General features: G+C 42.8%; 1 protein-coding gene across 1 annotated transcript in view; it reads left to right on the top strand.

Moving 5' to 3' along the window:
• LOC124545642 (coiled-coil domain-containing protein 96-like) overlaps nucleotides 1-17614 on the top strand; it is a 183339-nt gene extending 165725 nt beyond the window's left edge. The window contains exons 9-10 of the mRNA XM_047124588.1: nucleotides 7-123; nucleotides 17390-17614. Coding sequence (XP_046980544.1) covers nucleotides 7-123; nucleotides 17390-17614 — 342 coding nt within the window. The remainder of the gene's footprint in view (nucleotides 1-6; nucleotides 124-17389) is intronic.
• Nucleotides 17615-27074: the final 9460 nt, after the last annotated feature.

The following is a 27074-nucleotide window of genomic DNA, read 5'->3' as shown; positions in this document are numbered from 1 at the left end:
CCACAGGCTCGACAGGAAGTGCTGAACACGAAGAAGCGGCGTGACGATTTGTACAAGGAGAACAGCAAACTCACGCAGCAGATGGAACTCCTGGCGTACCCGGAGCTGCTCCATGACCACGAGGTGAGTCATGGAACTCACAAGCTGCTGGCCTTCTACACGGTTGAGACCTGCCACCACATTTGTGTTTGGATAGTTGTTAGCATTTAGCGTAAGGGTGTGGAAAATTGCAGCTTTCACCGTTGTGTTTGAATCGGCGTTAACAATTAGTGCCTATTACGTCAATTTACGAGTATTTCCATTACATTTAGCTCAGTTACTATATTTAATATCGTAGCCGTTGCTGTCTCATCGACGAATGTAGTGCTTTGGTGGAGTATGTGACATGCCGTGTCATGACACATTGTTCTGTCCATCTGGAAGGTTCTGTTCACTGGAGGGGCAAAATATGGTGGTACGAGTATCTGATCACGCCCAGATCGTAGAGAACTACACTGCCTAACCAAAGATACACTGAAACTTTGTAGTACGTCTATGATTCGCCTTTATGACGGCTTGAACTCCGCTAGGGACACTTTCAGACAGATGCTTGAATGCCTATGGATGAATGGAAGCACGCGCAGGGGTCTGGAGCAAAGTCTACTTTCTAACTCATCCCAGGCGTGTTCCATTTGGTTCAGGACGGGACTGTGGGCTGGTCAGTTCACTACAGGTATGTGATTCTGCACAATTCATTGCCTCACAGATGCTGCTTTACACTTGGGTGCATTGTCACGTTTATACAAACTGTCATAGTCTCCGAATTGTTCCTCTACTGCACACAGTAAATAATGCTGTAAAATTCGTTTTCCCCATCACAATACGGATGCCATATGCTAAACACGAAAAACATCCCAATATTGTAACTTCACCTCGTCCGCTCTTCACTCTTGTTCCCACACACGATGGGATGTAATGCTCTGCAGGCATACCCCAATCCTCCGGTAGGACTGCTACAGGGTACAGTGTGATTTTACACATGAACAGGAGGCTAAGTGTCTTTAAGAGAGTCCATGTGTTGTAGTACAAGCTCTTCAAATAATAGTCCACGTTAGCCTTACTGCTGGTGAAGTAAAAGCCCTGGTTTAAACACTATTCCAGTCGCTATACACTTTTGTAGCCAGTGATGTGAATTGAAAGATGGCAACTAGGATAGTGACTGAGCTAATGTCTGAGACTGAGCTAGTCACTAAGATTAACTGACTGAGACTGAGACAGGCACTCCAATCAGCGGCGGCGATCTTAATACTTGTGGTCGGGAGGGCGTTGTCGGCGTGTTGCTTGCGAGTCTGTCTTTGGCCTGTCTCCTGAAAGGTGTGCTTGATCCAGCGCCTACTATCGATCTTCTTGCTACATCTTGGCCGACCGGTGTGCTGGCGACAGCTTATGCCAGCACTTCCTTCCCCCTGAAATGCCACACCATTGTCGTGTAAGGAAGATGTGAAGGACAGTGGGGAGAGAGGCAGGAAGCTGGACATTGAGATGAGCCAGGAACCATGACTGTGGAAGACGGCATACTCTCGACCATACCCCGCCATTTGGCTTGCGAGGCAATAGAACCATCCTCCAGAAAACTGCTGCCAGGGCACATGTCCAGGCCTGAGGGCACGTCCTGGGGCAATGAAGGCGACAGCAACGGCTATGGGGATGGCGGGTCCAGGTCCATTGGGTCGGCGACCGGGGAAGGCGGGAGCGAGGGTGCATCATCCATCTGTTCTTACTGGGATGCCCTGGTGGCACCAGTGGGTAGCTGCAAATGTCGCTAGAAAGTGCGTACGAAGCATTCTACATCTCTGTTGGACTGGGGGTGAAACAGAGCAATTGTTAGATGACAAGTGGCAATTCGTTCACAAAACCTTCATATAAAGTCATATTTATACTGTGTTAGTAATGGGTCATATTTCGTCAGAATTTGCCATAATAACTCATATTTTGACCAACTTTTGCCAATATGCATATATTTGTCACATCTTTAAGGACACAACAATAAAAACTGATTCAGGTGATGTTACAAAAACTGCAACTATTTGTGCAAAGCTTTATTTATCAGAACTGTAGTACACACGGAGAGTAACACATTAGTCGGTTCACTGAAGTAAGAGATTGTGGTGCAGGTCGACAAAATACTCATGAAGCCGACAAAGGTGGCTTCGAATGTAATAAATATTGCATAACTGTTCACAATATTCATTTTGAACACAAACTCAGTCTGGTTCAACAAGCCGAGAGTGAAGTGCTTCAACAACGTGAAGTTGCAAGGTTTCGTTCGTGGTTTTGAAGAGGAGCTCTTCAGGAATGATAGGAAAATATTACTTTTTGTAAACTATATGAAGTTAAAGTTAGCATTCTACTGTGCAACGACACTGTCATACCGCCAAATACAGCACTGTGTGGAGAGAAATGCTGAAAACGACAGCACACAAACGCTGCTATTTGAGAAGACTGGTCCATCTTCAAATGTCCGATCACTTTTTAAGGACTTGTTTGAGAGGATGATGTCTTGCAACATCCCATTGGAGAAGCTGAAGAAACCACACCTCTGACAGTTTTTGGACAAGCACACAACACATTCAGTTCCAGATGAACCAACATTAAGAAAGAACTATTTACACATGTGCTACAAAGGGGTGCTCAATACAATACGAATTAGCATTGTTGGCCAACAGGTCTGAGTGTCATTAGATTAAACTACCGATGTGGGTGGACATTAAGTTGCAAATAATTTGCCTTCTAACGCATGAAGCTCTCGAGAGAGTAAGCAGCTCGACAACTGCCATTTTGTTTGACAATTCCGTATGGGTCGCCCACTCCCAGGCTGGAAAGCTCTACAGTTTTATCAGGATGTAGGCTGACGATCCTGTGTGGTAATAAAACAAGATTAAATATTGCTTATTTTATTCTTCAGAATAAATCTTGTCGCCATGTCTTCTGCGTTGAATGGTGGCTTTGTAAGCCAGGGTTGAATCTGCTGAATGCACAGCCAGACTCAGGGCGGCCAAAGATCACTGCATCAGTCCCAAACATAGGCCTGTGGCTCAGAGTCTGGCAGTTGCCCTCCCATTGGTTCAGTAAGCACTTCCTGTCAGCTAGTCTGCTACGGATGAGGCCGTGACTGCGGCAAGTGTGTCTTTGGCTCATACGCTGTCCTGAGAGTACTCTGTCCACCTCAGGTCACTGCCCACGTTCTCCCCTCAGGTGGAACGTGATGTCAGAGGCTGTTATATTGTGCTGGATGCTGATCTTCGCCCACCAGTTCAGAAGGTTGTCTAACCCAAAAGATGCTGATTTCAGAGCAGGGGCAGTTGTTGGTGTTAGCAGACTCATGGACTACCCATCAGTGGCGGCTTCAGTACTCGATGCTGATTAATAGTTATCGATGGCTAAGGTTCGATGGTCATCACAGCAGGCAGCAAGAGTATGACCAATTCTGCAACAGTCTCATAAAAAATGTTATATTGTAATAATCAGAGAATGGAGTGTGAACAACACGAATGCCATCTATCCTACTGATCGACTGACTCAAGGCTATCGGTCTGGAGTATTTGTGCTGCTGAGGAGAAACTTTGCTGTATGACTTTTTACGATTCGTCAGCGATCTCCAGTTTCGCTGTATTAGCTTAGTCAAATTGTTTCAGTATTGTACCTGCCCTGTCAAACCCCTGATAGGTGTCATTGTGTCCTACCTATTGCTTCTTACAGAATGTTACGAGAATAATGAAAGCAGATTGGTCTGTACTTGTCTTACACTTTTCCGCTGAGGTCGTTTGCACTCACACACAGAAGTGTTGATGTTGCACTCTTGGAGACCGACTAACGGCATTGAAATATTTATACCTAGTGGCTGGCTAATGATAATTCCATGTGCTTGAGCAGCGCCAAGTTGTAGGGACTTAGAAAAACTTTCTCTCTTCCGTTCCCTTACTGTCTTGCTGTCTAACAGTCTCCTCCACTTTAACAAAATTCGTCCCGAATTTTGCCCTTTCCTTGTTTGTGGTTTACTGTCTTATGTATTTAAATTTACACTGATCCTTCGGCTCCTTTAATCACAACCGAAATATTACTATAGTTTAAAATTATCTTCCTAGTTTACTTCTTGATGTACTATGGTCTCCGTAATCTCTTACTTGGTAGTGTGCATCCACTCCGTAGGAGTCTCATGAAAGGTTCCTTCTTTTGCATGAGTGATTTTCCATCTTAGACAAAAGGAACCTGCACAAATGAGTGGTAGTATCCTAGTAACACTGGTGGTTGATCATTGATATTACTGATATTCCATCTACGTTTTTGTCGATATTTCCAAACATGCTGTAACGTTTCAGCTACGAAAATTTGTTCTTTTTATGAAATGATTAATTCATCTACAGTCTCATGGTACAAGTAATTGTAGCTGGAAGGTGAAACTCTGTCCTGACAGTGTCACACTTGGTTCCATTGACCAATAACCCACTCTGCACTGTTTTATTTTTATCAGAAATGTTCTATTGTTATTAAGTACGACTATCTCTGGTGAGAATAGGAAATAAATCCTATGATTGTTAACCTGCTGAAAGTTCTACCTCTTTGCATAATGGTGTTTCCGTTCACGCCAGTCAAGTGCGGACGATTATAGCGGAACAGTGGGACAAAGCCCAACGCGGTACACAAAACGAGTTCCCTCCCTAACACGCCGTAGCCGTTCCTTGTCGCCGTGCAGAGGCACGAGCCGTTCTTGCAGCCGCCGAATTCAGGAAAACTTAGCGAGGCGACCATCGGTGGCGGTGAAGTCTTTGATGATGACTGTCGTTGTGATGTCCCGGGGTCTCATTGATGTCATCACCGATGGTCAACGTGTCTGGACGTTGATCGACTCAGGAACTTCCTTTTCCGTAATGTTGGTTGTTTATCGTCGTCAGCTAAAGAAGACTATGTTCTGTGATACGGAAGTGACTTTGCTGATGCTCGCAAATTGGAAATACGTGCAGCCGACAGGAAAATGTATTGCAGGATAACTATCAGTGACAGAACACAGCCCATAGAAGATGTCATTTTAGCAGCGGGGACCTCTTGCAGCCTTCAGAAGCAGTTACAGACTGGAAGACAATAGCTCCACATTGACGAAACCTAAAGATTGCTGTGGGCGGTTGTTTGTCTTTAAACTTGGAACCTTTTGACGACTGAAAAATGCTGGTCAGCTTACGAACGAAATATTCATGCTAGCTATGATTATAAGCATTGTAAGTATTCTAGGAGAACTTTGGTTCACAAGCAGACACAAAACATCACTAAAGGAACGTGCTAGAGAAGCAGTCGAAACAGTACAAAAATAGCAGCTTAACCCTCTCGGCCGTAACGTCCTCATATAAGGACGTACTAAATAAATGCTTAGTATATGAAAATTCGTTAAATTTTAGCACTTGTGATAGTTGTCTTCATATTGTCACAAGCGGAGAGTTTATTTGAGAACAGTGTCAACATCTCGTGTTAATTTGTGGTACCACAAAACAAACTGAATGTTCACAGTCACATGGATGCTTTCCAATAATCTTTGTACCTCCCATCAGGAAGTTAATATTTTCTCAGTATAGCTCATCAGGAAGTTAATATTTTCTCAGTTTAGCTAAAAAAGTTATATGTTCGTTGAAAGGTGCATTCTTGAAGGCGAAAATTAAAGGTGTTTTTCAGAACGAAAGGTAGGTGACATATTTATAACTTCATACATCTCTCCAAATGAGGACATTGTGATTGTAAGGTTGTTATAGCATAGAAATTTAGGACATTATTTCGCTGTCTTTTTAGTCATCTTACGGTGATTTCACAATGCCCCAAGTCCAAGACAGACAAAGCCCAGTTACAGAAGAAGAAGTTATAGAGCTCCTTAGTTCATCTGACACTGACGATCTATCCGATGATCCTGGCGATAATTTTGAACAAGAGGGTAATGATGGAGGTAATGTTAGACATTTTGTATCATACGGTATACTGAAGCTGAGTAGCCTAGACGCAAAGCCCGCTAACTGCATGATAAGAAACACTGAGATAATCTCGAAACCCTTGTCCCATCCAAACGACAACTCATTGCGAGCGAGAATGATATTGTTGCGTACGAATTTGTTACAGCGCATTCAACCTAAAGCTGAATAAGAAAAGTGTCCATTCTAATCGTAACAGACTGAAAGGTAGCTTTGGATGTCCAGATTGGTAAGTCTGAGGTCTGTTCACGTGCTTTGCATCCGGACATGGCAGGGCGATAGACACGTCTACTGGGCATTTGGCGGGCTTTGCACCCGAAGACAACATGCAGTTGCTACTTTTGAAACCGAACATTATTTTTGACAGCCATTTTGGACGGTTTAGAGCCTCTTTTGCAACCTGAAACATATTACATCCTGTAGACGCTGAAAAAAATCTATGCGACCGTCTGCTCACCTCAAAATCGACATAAAATGAAGTTAGCGGCTTTTTCATCTCGACTACTCAGATGTACGTTTTTTATGAGTTTTCCTTTTTGTAACAGCATTGAACAAGACGAAGCTGAAACAGATGCTGTGCTTGAAACTGATGTGATGGACGTTGTTGATCTAGAGTGGCATCATAATAGGGACAAAAAATATACGGTAGAGGAAAAGAGGACTCACTTATATATCTACCTTTTATCGAATAATACAAAAGTTACACTGAGCCGGTGGATAACCTTGAGAGCCCGTAACAATTTTTAAAAACAATATTTCACTGATTTTCTTGCGTAGAAATGTGTGGAATGCACAAATATTTATGCAGTTAACCGAAACATAGGTTATTTTTTTCCTTCGACAGATAAAGAAATACTTTCACTTATAGTAATTCACATTCTGATGGGAAATCTCAAATACCCCAGGATTAGACGTTACTGGAAACCGCACTACGTTATTTCCCAAATAGCAGATACTATGTCATCTAACCGTTTCCTAAAATTGAGAGAGAACTTCCAATGTGTTGACATAAGAAGTGATCCTGATAAAAATGATCGATTTTGGAAAGTCAGACCAACATAAAATTCCATAAGAGAACGGTTGCTGAGTTTACCAATAGAAGAACATCTGAGTGTCGATGAGGAAATGGTGCCTTTCAAGGGATCATTGAATGTAAAACAGTATGTGAAGGTCAAATCGAAAACATGGTGAATAAAAATATTAGCACTCTGTGTAACAAGCGGTCAGATGTTTGATTTTATGATATATCAATGCTCGACGACAGAACTTGATCCAGCAATGTCAAATAGTTTTGGTCTTAGTGAATCAGTAGTGTGAAATTAGCAGAAACACTCAGTCAAACAAATGTGCTTCTTATTTCGATAATTGTTTCTCAAATTATGGTCTCCTGCAGCACTTGAGAAATAAGAATGTGTACGCAATATGCACAGTGCGCCAAAATCGCTTCAAGAACCAACCATTTTCGAGTGACAAAGAGATGAAAGAAAGTGGTAGAGGCTCTGCTGAGGAACTGATAGGTGAAGATGGATAATTTATAGTAACAAAATATGACAATAAGCCAGTGGTTATGGCGTTGAATTTTGTGGGAATTGGAAGCAAAGATGTGTGTAAACGATGGGATAAAACTGTAAAGAAACGTGTTGAAATCGAACGGTAGAAGTTATTCAACTTTACAAACACATATGGGAGGGGTCGACAAGATGGATTTTCTGATCGCAATTTGTAGCACATCATCAGATCGCTAAAATGTGCCCTTCGCATGTTTGCTCTTGCAATTGATGTTGCATGTGTAAAAGCATGGGTTGAGTACAAGAAAAACGCGTCAGAATTACGGGTTACTAAAAATAAGACCCTTGATTTGCTTCGCTTTAGGGCAAGTGTGACCAAAGAACTGAGAAAAATAGATAAGCCAGCTGTCAGGAAAAGGGGGCGTCCCACTAGTGTGAGTCCAATGACGACTCCAAGTACTTCAAAACGAGCCAATGTGGAAGTTCGTCCAGAAGCTGATGTTCGTTTGGACAATGTTGGGCATCTTCCAGTGATCAGTGACAAAAAATCGTTTCACAGGTGGAAGAAACCGGGTTGCAAAGGCAAAACCAAATTTTATTGTGTAAAATGTCACACTTATGTGTCGATAGAAGACAATTGTTTCTTCGATTATCATTCTTCACAAGTGTAAAACCATCGTTTATGTACATATTAATTTAGTAAGCTTTGTGTAATTTATGTATTTTGGTGAAATAAAATCAAAGTACTCTCACTTTTAGACTTACACTACACCCACTTGAACACAATGTCCTCATTTGGGGACGCATTGTATCCGCCCTTGGGAGGCACCACGCAATATTTTATACATCTGAAGAAGACAGGGCGTATTTTCTTCTCCATCCTTCCCTAATCTGAGATTGTGTTCTGCCTCTAAAGACCTCTTTGTCGACGGGAAGTCAAACACTGGATCCTCTCCTCCTCCATGGATTCCAGTTTTATTTCCCGCTCGTGGAGATGAATCCATGTTTCATTGCCTGTAGCGATGTTCGTCAAAAATTGTCACGATCAGCCTCGTGACCCGCAAGAAATTCCACGCAGATGGTCTTTCGTTGCTTTTTATGGTCTTGTGTTAGGTGGACAAACATTTGAATACTCCAACTGGTGAAAGAGTATGGCAACACTACCAACAGAGACGTTCAATAGAGCAACGAGGTTTCTGACTGTGATCCGTCGATCAAAGCAAATGGGAGTATCTGCGCCTTCCAACATTGCAGGAATGGCAGATTTGTACAGCCGGCAGGCCGGCGGGAGCTCGGACAAGTTTGCGCGACCATCTTGCGATGGTGACAGATGCCTCGTACAACGACTCACCGTGCTTTTGTTCGCTCTTAGGAGATAGACATACTGCAAGGACCTATGGATATCTGCGATGCTTTAGCTTTCCACGAAAAGAAAAGCAGTGGCAGCTCTCAGTTTGGAACGCACTTCCCTTACAGATACCATTTTGAAGGCTACATGTAGGGTCGCCACGTACCAGAACTTCGAGAAACCACATTCCATGATATCCCACAGCAAATTCCGCATTGTTTCAATCGAAAATTCCCGACAAAAAAATGTTGCATAACTTATTGAACGTCGCTCGTACTTTTACTTTATGTGAACTAAGTGGGCTTTCTCTTTCCTGTCAAATGTTACCTACATAAGGTGTGTTGGCCATACATCCGATTGCATTATTTGTTCCCTCTAAAGAGCCAAGAATTTTTCTTTTTTTGGCTATTTGTTTTTGCATTTTTGCCTACCATTGAGATGGGGAAGTCATTAGCCACAATTGTTTGCTTATTGGTGTCTATTCATCTAAATACTTAGTAATTACAATTACAAATCACTTATATTTGAACGATCACTTAGATAATGTTGTGGGAAAAGTGAAACAAAGACTGAGATTTTTGGCAGAACACTTAGAAAATTCAACGTGTTTCCTAAAGGGAATGCCTTCGCTATGCTTGTCTGTCCTCTTCTGGAGTATTGCTGCGCAGTGTGGGATCCGCATCAGATAGGACAACACGGAATGTAGAAATAGTCGAAAGATGTGCAGTTCGCTTTACATTTTCGCGAAATAGGAGAGAGAGTGTCACGAATCTGATATGTGGGTTAAGACGAGGAAGTGATTCGTTACAGCGAGATATTGTCACAAAATTTCAATCACCAACTTTCACCTCAGAGTGCGAACGTATTTTGTCGCCAACCTACCTAGGGAGAAATGATCATTGTAGTGAAATAAGAGAAATCACAGTTCTTACAGAATAATTTAACTTTTTAATTCACCAAGGCGCTGTTCATGAGTGGAACGGTAGAAAAACAGCCTGAAAGTGCGTCGATGAACCCGCTACCTGGCACTACATTGTGAACTGCATGCCCTCTTTGTTCCATCGTATTTTGTTTGCCTTGTGTAACATCGTTTTATATGCAGCTTTTTTATGTGTATCGGGTGACGCAATGAGGCGGGAATTGTGGTGCTGTAAGCTTTTAACTGTAGATTTTGAAATTATGGCTCTTGCAATTTTCTGTGCATAAATCTAGGTTAATGTTATTGTTTTTCTGTATTCAGCTGTGAAATTTGTTTTCTTGTGTAAATTGTTAAAAAGTTCCTAAGTTAGTTTATTTAAAAAAAATCTTTATTACAAACCATAATAATTACACAATATTAACCCACTTCCTTATCTGATTAGTGCCCGAGCGAGGTGGCGCAGTGGTTAGCACACTGGACTCGCATTCGGGAGGACGACGGTTCAATCCCGTCTCCGGCCATCCTGATTTAGGTTTTCCGTGATTTCCCTAAATCGCTTCAGGCAAATGCCGGGATGGTTCCTTTGAAAGGGCACGGCCGACTTCCTTCCCCATCCTTCCCTCATCCGAGCTTGCGCTCCGTCTCTAATGACCTCGTTTTCGACGGGACGTTAAACACTAATCTCCTCCTCCTCCCTTATCTGATTAGTGGGTCATAATAATTATACAACTGGTAATTATGTTGCAGCTAATTACAGTTTGCAAGTGAACTACAGTTAGTAATACATACAATGGGCATTTAATGTCTAGTACCTAGGACTTATATCCATTTCTTATAACTAGTTCCTATAGCCTGCAGCGTCACATGTGTGCCAGTGAGATATAAACCTACTTTGATAGCCTTGCTCATCGAGCTAAACCCGAAGAGCGTGCCCCTGGCACTGGGCAGGCCACGATGTTGATTCGCTGCAGTTCCCTAACATAATTTTCCTATAATAAGTCCTACAAACTAACTTATCCTACGTCATATCCGGTGCATGTCCTTATCGGTAGCACTGGCCCCCACTTCCCCTAATCCTGCACGTGGCGGATTCCAACTATGATGGAAAGTAGGCCAGTTCACGTACAGGCGGTATGGCAATAGGGCTCTGGACGCAATCAGTGTTGGTTGTCTCAGTTATTCAGTTCACGTCCCTCAAGTATTCTGTTACAACTTTCCGTGATACCTCTTCGGCCAATGTATTTAGCAGATGGAAAGTGTCCTCACGACTAAGCAGTTGATATGTGTCGTGGTTTGGAAGTCTGTCTCGAAATGTAGTCGCAACATCATTGAAGAGGGGGCACTCGTAAACCACATGGTCCGGAGTACCCTCTGACACGCCACAGTCACACGCGGCTGTAGCCCTCTTCCGAAATCGACATGTCGGGTAGGGTCTATGGCCAGTGAGAAAATGGATCAGTCCTCGTATTGGCTCAAAGTATTTCATGTCCAAGCGCTCCCTCACTTCTGGTATGAACTGGAAAGTTCTACGTCCAGTTTCTTCTACCTCCCGAGACCCCTGCCAAAGTTCCTCTCCTCTTTTCCTTATTTCCCTTTTGTCCTCCACCCTTACACCCATGATGTCTACAATTTTCTCATAATTCCCCTTTTTCGCCCAGTACCAGCCGCCTGTTCCCTTATTTTGATGTCCAGAGGGCAAAGCCCCATTATGACTAATAGCCCCCCCCCCCCCCCTGGAGATGTTCTGTAGGCCCCCACAGATCTCAATATCATACTTCTCTGGACCCTTCTTACTGTCATGGCGGACACAACCCTCGTGTGCCTGTGCGCCCAGACTCCCGAGCCGTAATCCACTATTGAGGTTAGGATGCTGTTATGGTAAAGTTTAATAAGGTGTGTGTGGGGGGGTGGGGGGGAGATGGAATCTTTTGTGTCCTATCGAGATGAGATTGTTTAATATCTGCAGAACTTTCTGGGTTACAGTGTCAATGTATTTCCCGAAGTTCCACCTCTCATCAATAATGACTCCTAGGTAGCGTGTCTCACATCACCAGAGAACTGGTGAGCCGTTAATTCTGACAGTGGGATTTCTAATTAGATGTCCTTTTAACAGCAGGTATGTGGATTTTCTGGGTGAGATTGTCATTTTAGTCATGTGGCACCATTGTTGGAGTTTCTCTATGGCTCTCTCAATTTTCGGTTCTATGTCTTCCCGGCTGCGGCCACTGACCAACAGGAGGAGTTCATCTGCGTAGGCTATCATCTCTAGCACTACTTCGCTTTGTTGTAAACTGTCTAGTAGTGACTCCATGTGGATGTCCCAGAAGAGGGGTCCTAAAACGGATCCTTGGGGGCATACTTTAGTGATTGCTTTTCCAACTTTCTCGCTAGAGGATGATAGCCAGACCTCCCGATCCTCACAATAGCTCCTCAGGCAACCGTATAGCGGCCCTGGACACTCTTTCTCCCTCGAGCAGGAGAGGAGCAAAGGCCACCACAGGTTCTCGAAGGCGCCACTGATATCCACCATGATGCCAACCACATACTTGTGCGGGGTCGAGCCACAGACCTCGGCCACCAGGGCGATTGCATCAGATGCCGACCGCCCCGGCCTGAAGCCAAACTGCCTGCTGCTCATCCTGCGCAACACCCGGTGTGCTGCCAATCTGTCAGCCAGCAATTTCTCTAGTATCTTTACAAACAGATCTAACAAGCAAATCGGCCTATATGATTTTATTTCTGCAGGGTCCTTATCAGGTCCTTTCTTTATTATGACTACATTTGTTGTTTTCCATTTCCTCGGAAACTTCCTTTGCCTTAGGCACTCATTGAAGAGTTGAGTAAGTGGCGTAGTCAGCTGGGGGGCCAGGAACTGCACCACCTCCGCCACAATGCCGTCTGGCCTAGGTGTTTTCCCTCTTTCTTATGATCTTATATGGGCTGCCACCTTCTCTTCAGAGAACGGGTAGACAGCCGTCTCATTGTTGTATATATCTTGATCTTCATTTTGCAGTTGCCGTTAACCTTCAGTCTCCCCATCCGCACTGTCGTCCGGCAGCAGGGACCGGAGGAGGACCTCTGCAGTCTTCCGCCAAGACTCCGTCATCCTGTCCCCGTGCCTGACTCTCGATAACTCGGTAGGAGAGCGGATTTTCTCTCTTATCAGCTTATAGGGGAGCTCCCATGGGTCCAAGACTAGCTGGTTTAGCACATACCTTTCCCAACTTCGCGTCCTCACCTCTCGCAGTTCCTTTTGGAACCTCTGCTTTTCCTCTCTATATTGCAACTGGGACCTTTGTCGTTGCTGCCAGACGGCACTGCGCTGGTAGTGCCTCTTCAGCCTTCTGACAGATTCACGCAGTTCTCCTAGTTCGGCCGACCATGGTGACGGAGAGGCCGCGTTGGCCTTCCTCCTAGTTGGTACAGCAGCCCTCACCGATCTGGTTACTGCACTCACCAGTTCCTCCGCTCTCTCGTCCACGTCTATGTCCTGACGTATGTCAACTTCCGGTAATGGAGGAATGTCGCGCTCCCTCGGTAGGCGTTCCCAGTCAGTTCTTTTGTAATTTAATTGTACCTCCCACACCATGGCCCAGCGGCACTCTCTTTCGCCCAAAGTGAAGTTATTAAATTGTGGTCGCTTGTGGTGGCGTTTCCTATAACCCTCCAGTGCTGAATGATGGTTGGTATGTTTGGTGTTACGAGAGTAACATCAGTATTTGTTCATTGTCCACCTCCTGCAGCGTAGGTAGGAGGGTTGCCAGGCCTGTTGGCCACCACAAGTTGCGATGCCATAATAAACTCTTCTACTTTTTCACCATTTGAATCTCTTGTGCCAGTGTACCACAGGGGGGATTTAGCGTTGATATCAGCTGTTATCACTACCTTTCTTCCCTGTAACGCCGTGGTTACTCTCGTTTGATGGTCTAGATGCTGTTCAATATTATCTCCGTATTGAAAATACATTTTTGTGAGAGTGATAATTCCCACTGGGGATTGCAGCTCCACGACGTTACAATGACTAGTTGTGAACTGTGGGAGTGTAGTGACCCTCAAAAGTTTGATTGTGATTATGATTGCCGCTCTCGGGTCATCCCCTCTGCTGACTATTTGCCAGGTAGCGGCAGCAAATGCAATTTTCCCAGCTTGGGAGTATGGCTCCTGTAGACAGAGTACATCTAGTCTCCTCTCTTCCACCTCCCTTCGGAGCTCCTGCATCACAAGTCGGCTGTTAAGAGTATTAAGTTGTCCAATATTTATTTTTGTCATTATGGAAAGTACGTGTGTATTCGGTCATTCGGCCAAGTCTTGCTCCAGTCGATCGCAATTTGTCCGTGTGCCAGTACTGATTGTTGGTAAATGTCGTCAAGATCGAATTTCTCTCCTCGTCTTTCGAATACTTTCTTTAGCAGGTCTCGCAAGGCTCCGAAGTCAGTGGGGAGATTCACTGATTTTAGCTGAATTCTGTCAACAGCCTCCATAACCGAGAAGGCTGCCTTCCTACCCTCTTCATGTCCTACACGGACCGCATGTCGTAAGGCAGTTGTCGGCTGTTGTCGGCTGCTCTAGTCTCGATGGTTGCATGGTGTACTCTCAGTTGGGGTACACCATTACCGGGTCGACAGGTGATAATGTAACAATTGGAGTGCCTTGTGTGGTGGATTTTTTACTTAAACTTGTCACTATATTTTCCTGGATCGGTTGTTGTTTACCAATTTACTCATCTTTAGAAACTGCCACAGCCACAGGATGCCCTTACCGTTGTTGGTGTATTGTCGGCTTTGTTCCCCGGCTTTCAGAGGAGGGAACTGCAGCTATGAGGGAAGGTCAGTTTGTATACCTATGTCCATCATGTGGAACTCAGTTTGTATAGCTTTGTCCATTGTTTCAATTTTAGCGGCGCCCGAAAGCGACCTCAAAAATTCCTTGAATTTATTTGCCCTCATAGCGTCCCTCTTCCTTTCGCTCGGAGACTTTCGCTTTGGCATCTTGTTCGGTATGTCGGGCTCAACTATAGTCGATTCTAGAGATTAATCTCTGTTCGAGCATTCTGTATGTCGGGCAGTATCGTCCTGTGGCTTCGCAAGATTTTTTACCTCGATTTCTACAGAGTATGCAAATTGCTGCTGCCTTACAATCTTTACGATTATGATCAGATGACCAGTCTCACCACACTTGGCGCATGCCGACTCCCTGGTACACAGCCTCAGAATGTGGTCCTGACTTATTTTCCCATTTTTGACGTGTTGCTCCATGAGCAACGTGATTCTCGAATGTCTTTGCATTACTGTCTCATTTTCTGCCTGTCCCAGCTCGTCCTGGGGAGAGGGATCAAGTGCAGCGCAAGCCCGTTGAGGCACACTCGAATCACTCGTTTCATTTGTCGCCATGATTGTAACGAGTGATAAAAAGGTGGGAGCCGGTCTCTTGCCCCGGAGGGGGGGGGGGGGCTTCTACAGCTCACCCACCGACCTCACACCTAGGTCAAGGGCACTCCTGAGCTGCTGGGTTCAACGCACTGTCGCCAGTGCACTGGTCCCCCTCGGTGACTCCGTCATCGACGATTTAACGCGACGCTCCTCGGCAACTGCACCCCGCGCTCCGGAGAGGCGGATGCACCTCTCGCCCTTCGCCGTCTACTTGCCCGAGTTTCCACCTCTCGGCCAAGGACCCACTCCTACTCAGGTGGTGGGCCGGTCCCCCAGACGTTCGGCGGTCTGGACCCATCTAACCTGGCCCAGGCGATGTCACCACCTCCTGGGCTTGGCAGGACACGCCCCGGTTACCCAGGGGCGCGGCGAAGCACCCTTGCCGACTCGCGCTGCGATCCCACGCCGACAAACGAAGTCGCCGGCATGCAGAGCACCTGCTGGCCTGTGCCCTGCGAACAGAAAAAGACTGATGTTGGGTCCCTCGACACAGCTCCCCCTGTGCCACGCACCCTTCGCTTTCGCATCGGGTTGGGTCGCAGCTCTCCCTTTTGTCGCAAGGCAGAAATGCCGAGCTTAATGTCTGGCACCACGGGAAGGTGGAAAGAGCCACTTGGGAAGGAGAGGCTATGAGAGATGCGTCACTTCTCCTTGTGAGGACTGCCGCGGCACGCCCGACTAGAAGCGATACGCCCTAGTGCGAGCCTCCGTGCCTTACGCGCGCCGGCAACGAGCAGGGCCGCGCCGTCAAGCGACCGACCTCACGCCAGACTAAGTTAGTTTCCACGAATGATCTCCATAGCTCAATTTTTGTTTTGCATGTTTCTTAAAAAGTTTTTCATGCAGCCATCGTATTCTTTCTACGCGGGTTATGCTGTTCTCTACTGACCCCCACCCGCTGGTTCCTTGTTTCACATCTTAATTTCTACTCTACCTCAGTCTACATGCAAGGTACTCCTCATTTAGAATCTTTCACAACAGACATCGGTGCTTTCACTACTCTATGTAATAGGCTCTGTCAATTCTTGCACTTCAAAGTCTACACCACCACCCACCGTTCTTAGTTACTTCAAGTAGTTTGCTCACAGGCACACGATTCCTGTGGTGTCTTGGGTTTCCCTTCCGGTGGTGATACAACATATGTTGTGATCACTCGACGTAATTCCAGCCTTTCACACGGAGCGCCGCTGCTGACGTTTGTGTCTGAAGTTTCCCCGACTCTCCCTTCGCCGTGTCGTGGACGGTGAGATGTATTCAATACCTGTAGGTTGAGTTTCATGCTGGTTTCTTCTACTCACTTTCCACTGTCGTCTCGTCTCCATCGAAGGCCTGAACAAGAGGCTTACATCATCCAAGGTGATTAATATCTTTTAGCCTTAGTAGGTATTCTCGATCTCATCATTAATTTGTAAAAACATGGAACACAGGATGTAACTCTCCTTTCTGGTTAGCATATCCTCACAGATTTTGTGTAATAACGTCAGTGTAATGGCCTTGTTGAATGCTACCATTTCTGCCGTATGACGTCGGTTTCGGGTGATGGTTAGGGCGGCTATTGGCTCACTGGAGCTATTTCCCCCTTAGTATACGGTTCCTGGAGACACAGTACGTCTGACTTCAAATCTTCATCCTTTTTTTCACCTACGCAGTAGGCTGTCAGTTCTTATAGGGGCTAAGCCATTCTATTTTTATATTCATTAGGGGTTATGAACAAGTACCAGACAATGTGGGCTTTCTCTTCTGTAGTCCCATGCTTTTGCAACCTCAGGATTCGCTTCCCGTTTTTTCTGTTCTGAGTTGTATTGTGAAGTCGCTTTCGAAGCTTTTCTTGATCACTTGATCCTCAAGGTCCTGCATATGTTTCTCTACTGACCCCCAACCGCCCACTATCCTTCTAAAGTTGCGAGTCGGCGTCTTGTGACATCTAATGGCCAATTCCGGATTACATCATCCAGATACTTCTGATGAGATAGTCTACATGCTGGGCATGAGGCTGTGTATTAGGCTACTTGGTATGTGTCATCCTTGGCAGCTGCCTTCATTCTACACAAAGTTTATTCACCCTCTTTGTGGCACACTACAGCCACGCGCCTGCAGTACTCACACAGACTGTACAAAAAACCCTTACTACTCCAGATGCACGATACTGTGGCACGGCTGGTAATAATACTTCACATAGCTGCTGTACTTGTTTACAGGAGGTGCGCCGGCGACTAAGGATGGCGAAGGCGGACCTGGAGAAGCTACGTACAGCGTACGTCAACCAAGAGAAGCGCATAGCGGCGGCCCGCAGGCTGTTGCAGCAGAGGGAGCAGAGCCTTCGCGAGGGCGTGCATGGCCTGTCGCCACATCAGTCCTTCGTTTTGTTGCACATGGACGCGATGTGCGGGCCCTCGCTCCTTGACACCAAACGCGAACGTTAGGGCATTGTCTGTAAAAAGGCCCACTCCCCTAACTTATTTACTGTCGCGTCGTGACGTGTCATCATCGCTAACAAATTTTACATATTTATTGGGCAAAATGTAAAGTTCGTGCAACGACAGCTGGCACCCCATTGTACAAAGTCCCACTCTTACATTCCTAGCTGTCTTGTGCGACCTGACATGTCGTCATTGGTAATAAATTTTATATATTTATAGAGCAAACTGTAAAGGTAGTGCTGCTTTTATTTTTGTCTACATCGCAAGCTATTGCACAATGCACGGCAGAGCGTATGTTGTGTGCGTATTTGCAATGTTTTGTTTAATTCCATTCGAGTATTCAGCGAAGGAAAAATGACTATCAGTTATGTCTCTATATGCGCCGTATTCTCTCTTATGTCTTATCACATATTTTACGAGTGATTACAATGGTAGGAAATATCACACAATCTTCTAAAAGTACTCCTCCTCCTTCTTCATCTTTTGGCAATGAAAACCTGTACGGGTTTCAGCCTCTTCAATAAGCGTCCTGCTTTCTGGCCTCTCCGGTGCTGTTCTTTTACATCCTCTTACATCTAAAACTTCTAATATTCTTCTCCATATTTTCCATTCATTGATTTCGTGTCTCGTTTTCCATTCGGTATCTGTCCAAAAACCTTTTTGGTCTTTCTTCCAGCATCCAGCTAAGAATACGTCCACCGCAGCCTATCCTGGTGCTTTTTATAAATCTTATAGTGTCAGAGCGGTTCAAGCCTCCATATACCATTATTATTATTATTGTTATGAACTGGCTCGTAAACCTTGTGCAGGATCCTAAGTTCGTATATTCTGACCTAGTGTTCAAACGTGCATACGCCCTCATTGATGGCTTATGTTCTGCATCTGTAAGTTACGATTGACCTAATGATAACCTTGGAGGCCACAAGAGCGTTTCAGGAGAAATGGTACATATTTTAGGAGGTCTAGTGTTCATTGATTACAGAGATATACCTGTTAGAATGTAACTGAAACAAATACACAAGATGTTACGGAAAGGCAATTCATTAAGTTCAAGGTTGAATATCGTAAATTCCACCTCCGACTTTAACGCACTTCCGAATTCTCAGCTGAGCTCGTCATGGCGATCTTTCATTAGCGCAGCAACACTCATAATCCACATGATCAGTTCGTCTCTTGTGTTTCACATTTCATTGTACACTTCCCTTTTCAATCTTCCCCACAGACAAAAATGTGAAGTGGGTATAGTCCAGGAAACTTGGTTATCACGAAGCGTGACCATTTCTGCCGATTCATCTTCTCGTGAATGAAAGGTATAGGTAATCTGTAACCTGTCGACTGGAATGCTCATGGACTCCATCGTAGTGGAAGAACATAACCACCCTTGTAGACAAAGAAACCTCTTCTAATATCGCTGAAAGCTCGTTATCCAGAAAATATAGGTAATTGATCGTTCGAATGATAAATTGTTCTCCCCTCATGAAAGAACGCCAAGATGACCACAGAAGAGCCACATGTGCTGTTGCCAAGATAATTCAAAGTGCTCTGAAGTCAGAGATGCGTTTTATGAAAATAAGCTTTGGTTGTGCGGAGACACTAGTGTTTACAGTGTGGGTGTGGGTGCTATTTTTCCTTGTTCAGCGCTTTACATCTCTTACCTTGAAAATATCGGCGGATCGAAGACATCTCCATGATGCTTCTCCGTAAGTTAAATCAACGTTTTATACGTCTTGAGGAGCTCACGAACTCTTTGTTGCTAGACGCTCTTGCTTTTCTAAGTGTTGAGTCACTTGTAACTGTTGGTTTAAACTGACAGATGTACCAAACAGTCTGTTTCTTCACTGCTGATTACATCTGGGAATTCCACCACATAGAGCCGGTTATATAAATTTCGGTGACTGGAAATTAATTTTAATCTTCTTCTTGGCCGGCCGTTGTGACCGAGCGGTTCTAGACGCTTCAGTTCGGAACCGCGCTGCCGCTATGGTGGCAGGTCCGGATCCTGCCTCAGGCATGGATGTGTGTGATGTCCTTACGTTAGTTACGTTTAAGTAGTTCTTAGTTTAGGGGACTGCTGACGTCAGATGTTAGGTCCCATAGTCCTCAGAGCCATTTGAACCATCTTCTTCTTGTTCTTCCATGAAGTGTTAAACAATTTCCTGTTCTCTTTTTCAGTGCCTCTATTGTCTGTTTTTAGTTTCTATTTCATCTCTCCGACCATGTCTTACTACCTTACTGACGTTTTCTCTTTTGCTCTATTGGCCGATAATTCATTATTATTTTAGACTGGTAGGTGTCGGGATTTTGGACACCTTACATGTTGGTGCCTCAGTTTTACGTGTCGTTCATAGTGTTGCAAGACACTGGTTTTGCGACATGGGACGGGTTTCTGTGTGTACACTTTATGTGTTTGAGATTTAATACACGTGTCATCGAGAGTGAGGATAATAACTTCCTTACGTAAATTTGCATGTTTAAGTTTGGTAGAAACGGGGTGGAAGCATCACTGGAAGGGAAGCCAATTTTAGTTAGCCATGCTGTGACACAACGGCCTGCAGAGCCGCAGCCTAGTCAAGGTCAAGTGCAGGTGACGGGCACGGCAGAGAACTGCGGGAAGAACAGTATATCACGTGAGCGGCGCGTGAGGACATAACTTACCATTCTTGTGGATGATGGGAGTGTTAATAAGGAGGGTAACAGACCTGGCTGTTCACTTGAAAGCCAGCCAATTATACGACACTATACTTACTAAGCCATTTGCTGTTTGAGCGTCCATGGTTACTAGAAATGAAAGAAAGATTGCCATTGGCTGTTCCACCCAGTGTCCAAACCCACTGTAGAGAGAAGCGAAGCTAGGCTGAAGAGATGCCCAACTGCCCAGGGCAACAGGCACTTTCCCTTCAGATGTTGTCGAGTGTGGTCAGAGGGCAACCCTATCTGACTTGACAACAGGGAAAGGAGATGTATTGGTGTGAACACTTTGTTCATCCGGCTTCAGAATTCAGTCGAGAGCTGGCTGAATTCTTTTCGCACATCTCCTGAGCGGAAAAAGAAAAGTGTCAATATATTTAAATTATTGGAAGAACAGCGACAGCAGAGTAACACATGGCGCGCCAGCCTTGCGCGTGTGCTTAGCCATTAAAAGCAGACTAGGGTGAAGGTGACGTTTTTCGCTACACGAAAACGTAGGGCAAGTTTTCTGATATAGATTTAGCCAGGCTCAATATAGGATTTTGATAGATTTACAGATCTGACAACACATGGCAGCAGCCAAGCCGACGACGCTGTGCAACACAAGGTAAAGAACAGAGCACGTCATTAAATGTAAATGTCGTGTCACAAGCCATTTATTACGCCAGTGATAACGAAGTTCAAAGTAGGAAGACCTGTTCTCCTTGTAGTATTTCCCGAAATTAAAGTATTTCCTTAGTGTGCTCGATGGCCACGTTTCGTTATTTGTGGGGAAATAATAAAATTTGTTAGAGCCGGTAACATAGTTCAGCTCGATCTTAGGATAGTCTTCCACCAGAGAGTCTTTCTTTCAGATAAAATAATTAATTATCGTTAATTTTGTGGTATTATTGATCTTTTATATTTTATATTATTTGAGAAATTTAATACCGGGTTCCCTTTGTCTGAACAGGTCTGATTGCTCTTGTGTATTGTAATGACCCAACATGTCCAAAAGTGATTCCAATAAATACAATTACAGGGAATAGTTCGTGTCTATTCTAAGATAGAGATCCCCTTCCTACCTCATTGGAATATTTTAGGAACATTGATGGCAGCTGTTCTTCTGAAGGTGAGAAATAGCACATTTCCTTACAGGTCGGTTTCAAACTGCACTATGCGCACTAAGTGGAATAGTGCACACAATGCAAACATATCACTTACTTATTACCAAACACAGGCGTGTTTAGAAGACATTCTTTTTTCATCCATTCTTGTGACATGATCACCCTCCATTTATTCATATAATCCTTATCTCGCAATAAATGCTTTTAAGTCCTAGTTCTTGTCTGATCGATATATTCCTTATCATAACAGCTGCTCTTCTTAAAAACGTCATTTCTGTAGTTCATATCGTTTCCACATTTTACTGTTCAGATGTCATTGCCGTAGAGTATAGATGGTCTTGCCATTAGGTTGTAGAACTTCGCTAGGGCATCTTCATCTTTTTATTGTGTTCTGTATATGGACCCATCAGTATAGTTTAAACCTTGAATATTTTTCTATAGGTCATTCGCCTGTGACATACATGATATTTACCAAGTTACATGTATTCACTCCCTGTTTTCTGGTCATTTATTACAGTTTTGCTTAGGAGTGGTTACTGATCTTAAATTCTATCATTTTTGTCTTTAGGTCGAGATTGTTAAGTTATAATTTTTTCAGTAATACTTAATTTACAAATGAACAGTGTTTCTCACTTCAGCTATTCATTGGATAATTTCGTTGGTTAACGTACTGAGTATAAAATTATTTCTTTTATCCATTGTCTTAACATATCATCAACAAAGATATCTAAAAGTACGGAAGACAAGCTGCATCTTTGAATTAGTCATAAGTCTGGAGTGTTGGTACATTTGTTGGATTACTCTTAGAAAATGATGTTATGCCTGTAATTCTCAATCTTTCCTAGTTCCTTTCGTAAGTACAGCTGTTGCTATGACTAATTTCCTGATGTTCTGAATTTTTTCTTGTCCAGCATTTGGTAATGAATAGAAGGAGCCTATATTTCACAATATGAGACGCATACTTGATCATTTCGTTGTTTATGATGTTGTTGCCTGGTGTCTTCCTCTTCTCAATTTTTTGTGGACTCTCCTCTAATTCTGACATTTCAGTTCTGTCTACACTTCTTCATTATTTTTGGGTACTACAACTTGTTCTTGGAAGTTTCCATTTGATTCATAATCTTTAGCCCAAAGTTTCTTATGGTAATGTAACTATTGTACATTACTTATCACTTCGACATTGATATTATCTTAGTCAAGGGTTTCAATATTTTATATCACATTTGGTCTTCCATGAATATCGTTTTCGGCTTTTGAATTGAGTCTGTCCAATTCTCCCTCAGAGTTGCTTCATTTCTGTTGTAGGTCTCATGTCTTCACCTTTAATTTCTGTTGTTTTGCAGACATTTAACTTCTGTATAGTACACCTTTTTGGGTGGCTTTTCTTATTACAATTTTGATGTTCTCCTATTCTTGTTGCAAGTCTTCACTCACTTTTATTTCGTAATTATATTTATTCAGTCTATCCTCATATAAATTCATGATTAATGTGTCTTTGAGCAGGTACGTTTTATAGTGCTTTGGTGATTACTTTTATCTGACTTTATTTTCACCCATTTGACTTTAATGTTTGCTGTTGCCACATAATTTGCTGTTAACACATAGTGATCTGTGGTTATTTCTGCTCCTATGTATGCTCTTCGACACTCCTTCAGAATTATTTAGATATTTGTGAGAGCCAGCCAGGACAAAACTATTGTATCTAACATGCAAGATATATGAGACAAAAAAAGTACACTACAAGAAGAATGTAATAATTCAGATACTGAAGTTGACAGGTGCTGTCATTATTTCAAAATGCTGACATGAAAAAAGAAAGACTAGTCGAAACCAATCTTGCGGAAGGTGGTTTGAGTTCCAAAGACATGAAGGAACGTGTCTGATGATTGTGAACTTATTATTTATTTAGGAGATAGAGGGAAACTTCCATTTATTGCTTTTGTAGATTTAAAGAAAACTTTCGAAAAAATTGATTTAAATACACTAATTGAGAAGGCAGCAGGGATAAAGTACAGGGAGTGAGAGGGAGCTACAACTTGTACAGAAACCAGACTGCAGCTCTGACAGTCAAAAAATATAACAGGGAGGCAGTGGTGGACATGTGAGTGAGACAGGATGGCGGCCAGTACCCCATGCTATTCAATACGTACATAAAACAAGTAGTAAAGGAGCTCAAGGAGACATTTGAAAAGGGGATTAAAGTTTAAGGAGAAGAAATTAAAATGGTATTTGCAAATGACTACATGAGTCTGTTAGAGGAGGCAAATGACTTGGATGTTTAGCGGAATGGAATGCAGAGTGTCTTGCAAAGAGAGTACAAGACAAACATCAGCAAAAGCAAAACTGGAGTAATCGAACTCAGTCGAATTAACTCATTGATGCTGAGAACTTAGATTTGGAAATGAGCCACTAAACAAAGTAGAAAGTTGTTATTTAGGCAACAAAAATAGTAACCAGGGCCGAAACAGAGATTATACAAAACACACTCTGCACTAGCATGAAAATTATTTATGAAAAAGAGAAATTTTTAACATGGATTTAAATGTTTTGAAGTCTTTTCTTAACGTGTATGCCTGGAGTACAGCCTTGTACGGAAGTCCAACATGAATAGATAAACAGGTCAATCAAAAAGAGAAAAGAACGTTTGGAAAGGTGGTACTTCAGTAGAATGTTGGAAATACATGGGCAGATCGAGTAGATAAGGAGGAGGTACTGTATCGACTTAAAGAAAAACAAATAGATAAGGAAGAGGTACTGTATCGACTTAAAGAAAAACAAAAAGAAGGGATAAGTTAACAGAATGTGGTCCAAGACTTAAAGGAATCATTGAATCGGTAATAGACAGAAGTGTCAGGGGTAAAAATTGTAGAGAGAGGTCAATCCTTGATTACATTAAAGAGTTTGAGATTGATGTAGCTTTCAGAGCCTTGCACAAAATCTACTATTGTGGAGAGCTTCATTAAACCACTCTTCTGACAAAAGCCAAAGCAACAACAACAACCAACATACTTAAAAAAGTAGTACTAATCAACAACGCAGTTATGTCATAAAACTAGTATTTAGGGACATTGATAGCAAATGGATGAGCAGAACAAGAAAGAGAAGGGTAAAAACAACAAGAAAAAAAATTTATTGGTATGTTCACCTTCTAACAGAGATGAATATTTCCTCCTCAGTTACATTTCATTTTTATGTTTTTCCAAACCATCATACAACAGAAGGCAAACAGAAGATTTTTCAATGATGCCATGTGTAAACCAGGTAAACCACCAGCAATATGCATGGTCAACACGTCAGTGAGACATTTCAGCGAGTGATTCATGACTCTGTGGTACATAACAATTAAGAAACAGGCTGACATCGGTGACTAATAACAGAATGGTTTCATGCACCGTAAGAAGTGTAATTCCCAGATGTGCGCATAGTCGCCAAAGTGATTGGCGTTATCACAGCAGACACAGAGCATTCCTGCAGTTTACGCAATCAAAACGGAATTACGTACACACTGGCGAATGATCAGTGGAGTGTACTCAAATGAACAATAGCTGGGGTGGATTGAGAGCATAACTAACCATGAGACAAGGGATTTTTCTTGGTATTCTCCTCTATTGTTGGTGACATAATTTTGTATAACAGTATATGATGTATTTTACTTGTTGAATAAAGATGAGTACAACAAAGAAAAACCATTCCATTGTGTCACAGTTCGTGATGCATTCCAAACCATATTTAATTGCATAAGCTGCTGCAGTGCACTGTAATAATGCCAACAGCCTTAATGACACATGCTCTAATACTCCCATGTGTGTATCCAGGAATTACACTTTTTATGGTGCCTGTAATTATGCTAACCTCATAATCATTCACCCACATTATCCTGATTCTGCATTGTTATGTAAGTAATTACAGATTCATGAGTTACTCATTTGCCAAAGTGCTTTGCCAATGTGTTCATCATGCATATCACTTTATGACAACATATGTAGAACATGTACTGACACATCTGCTAATATTTTTATTGATAAACCAATGTCTTTTCATACTTGTATGTGGAAATTGTCTGAAGATATTAATAAGGGAATGTGGTATTAATATGAAGTTCCAGTTTATTGGTGACATACCTCTGAGTAATGGTGCATGATGTATTAAAACTGTTAAAGAAAGAGGAGTATAGCAGAGAAAAATCCATTTATTGTGTCACCATTAGTGATGAATCCAGAACCATGCCAGTTGCTAATGATATAAGTACACTCCACCACTGAGTACGTATTGCTTGCATTTTTTCCATTGACTATCTGCTGCCAGATCATTTGTTTCTCACACCGCTTTTCCTGCACGCATTTTATGATGAATATTCTTATTCCTGAGCACTAAACTGGTTTGGAAATAGTCTACAGAGACAAAACAAGTCATAGTTATTTTATATACAGGTATTTAGAACAATGTTGAAGTTAATAAGTCCGTTACTTCTATTACCAAAATGAGTTTTTGCGGAAAATTCTTAATGTAAAATACTGTCAAACAGTGATGGCCTGTAATTGTTAGAAAATGTAGTGAAAGTTGTGGTTTGAATATGTCAGAAATATTCAGACAGGCAGAACAATAAATGTTTGTTACTCGAAATTTCCAAATATATTTACTATAGCTCTCTGTGTCATTTCCTTGAATTTATTTGTTCCACAGTTTTTCGCTTTTCTGTTTATGTTTGGGGTCACCAGGATATAAAACTGAGATGACTACATGTACTCATGAGCTTTATATTCTTCTACAACTAGAATGCTATCTCATGATAACTGGGACACATTACACTGAACTAGGCTGTACATTATTCAGAACCAGAACATATGTAGGAATGCAATATCATCAGTTGCTTAAATCTCTTACCTTAAATAACTATGCCAATCCCAGGATAACTTACTGCAACTTGAGTACAAGAATATCTGTCCGCCTGTTAAAGAAATTTTTGTAAAAATTGCGTAATTAATGTACTATAGGGAATTTTAGACCATGCCAGAGAGAAACAAGTTTGTTGCTACATTAACATAACAGAGCTACTTTAAAATACACAACATTTGAGTCCCTCCATGTACTGTGTAAAGGACTCTTTTCTGATGAACATTGCTTCCTACCTTGCAACAATTTTGACATGTATCTGTAACTCTAGAAATCAGAGATTCAGAATATTTCAGATGTAGTGGCTAAGGACAGAGAACGCCACTCTGTATGACAAAAATTGTTTCTAGATAAATTTTGCCTATCTACATCATAATCCACTTGAAATTGTCACTTGTCTTCCAGGTGCTGATATTATGTTTCATGCTGTAATTTCTGATTCTATGGCTCTTCCATGGGCTCTACAAAAAGTTGTAAAAAACGCCATCTTCCAAGTTAATCTTTCAGCAATGATTATTAGATTGGTATTCAACCTCAGAAATGTAGCAGAAGACGTTTTGGCCTGTTTACAGTGCAGGACAAGGAATTTTCCCTCTAACAATTGAAGACAGGCCCGGTGGGGTCAGGGATTTTCTCTGCCTCGTGATGACTGGTTGTTGTGTGCTGTCCTTAGGTTAGTTAGGTTTAAGTAGTTCTAAGTTCTAGGGGACTGATGACCATAGCAGTTAAGTCCCATAGTGCTCAGAGCCATTTGAACCATTTGAATTGAAGACAGG

This window comes from Schistocerca americana, chromosome 8 (assembly GCF_021461395.2).
Source record: "Schistocerca americana isolate TAMUIC-IGC-003095 chromosome 8, iqSchAmer2.1, whole genome shotgun sequence".
NCBI lineage: Eukaryota > Metazoa > Arthropoda > Insecta > Orthoptera > Acrididae > Schistocerca > Schistocerca americana.
Note: the sequence above shows the minus strand (reverse complement) of the source record. Positions and strands in the feature narration are given on the sequence as shown.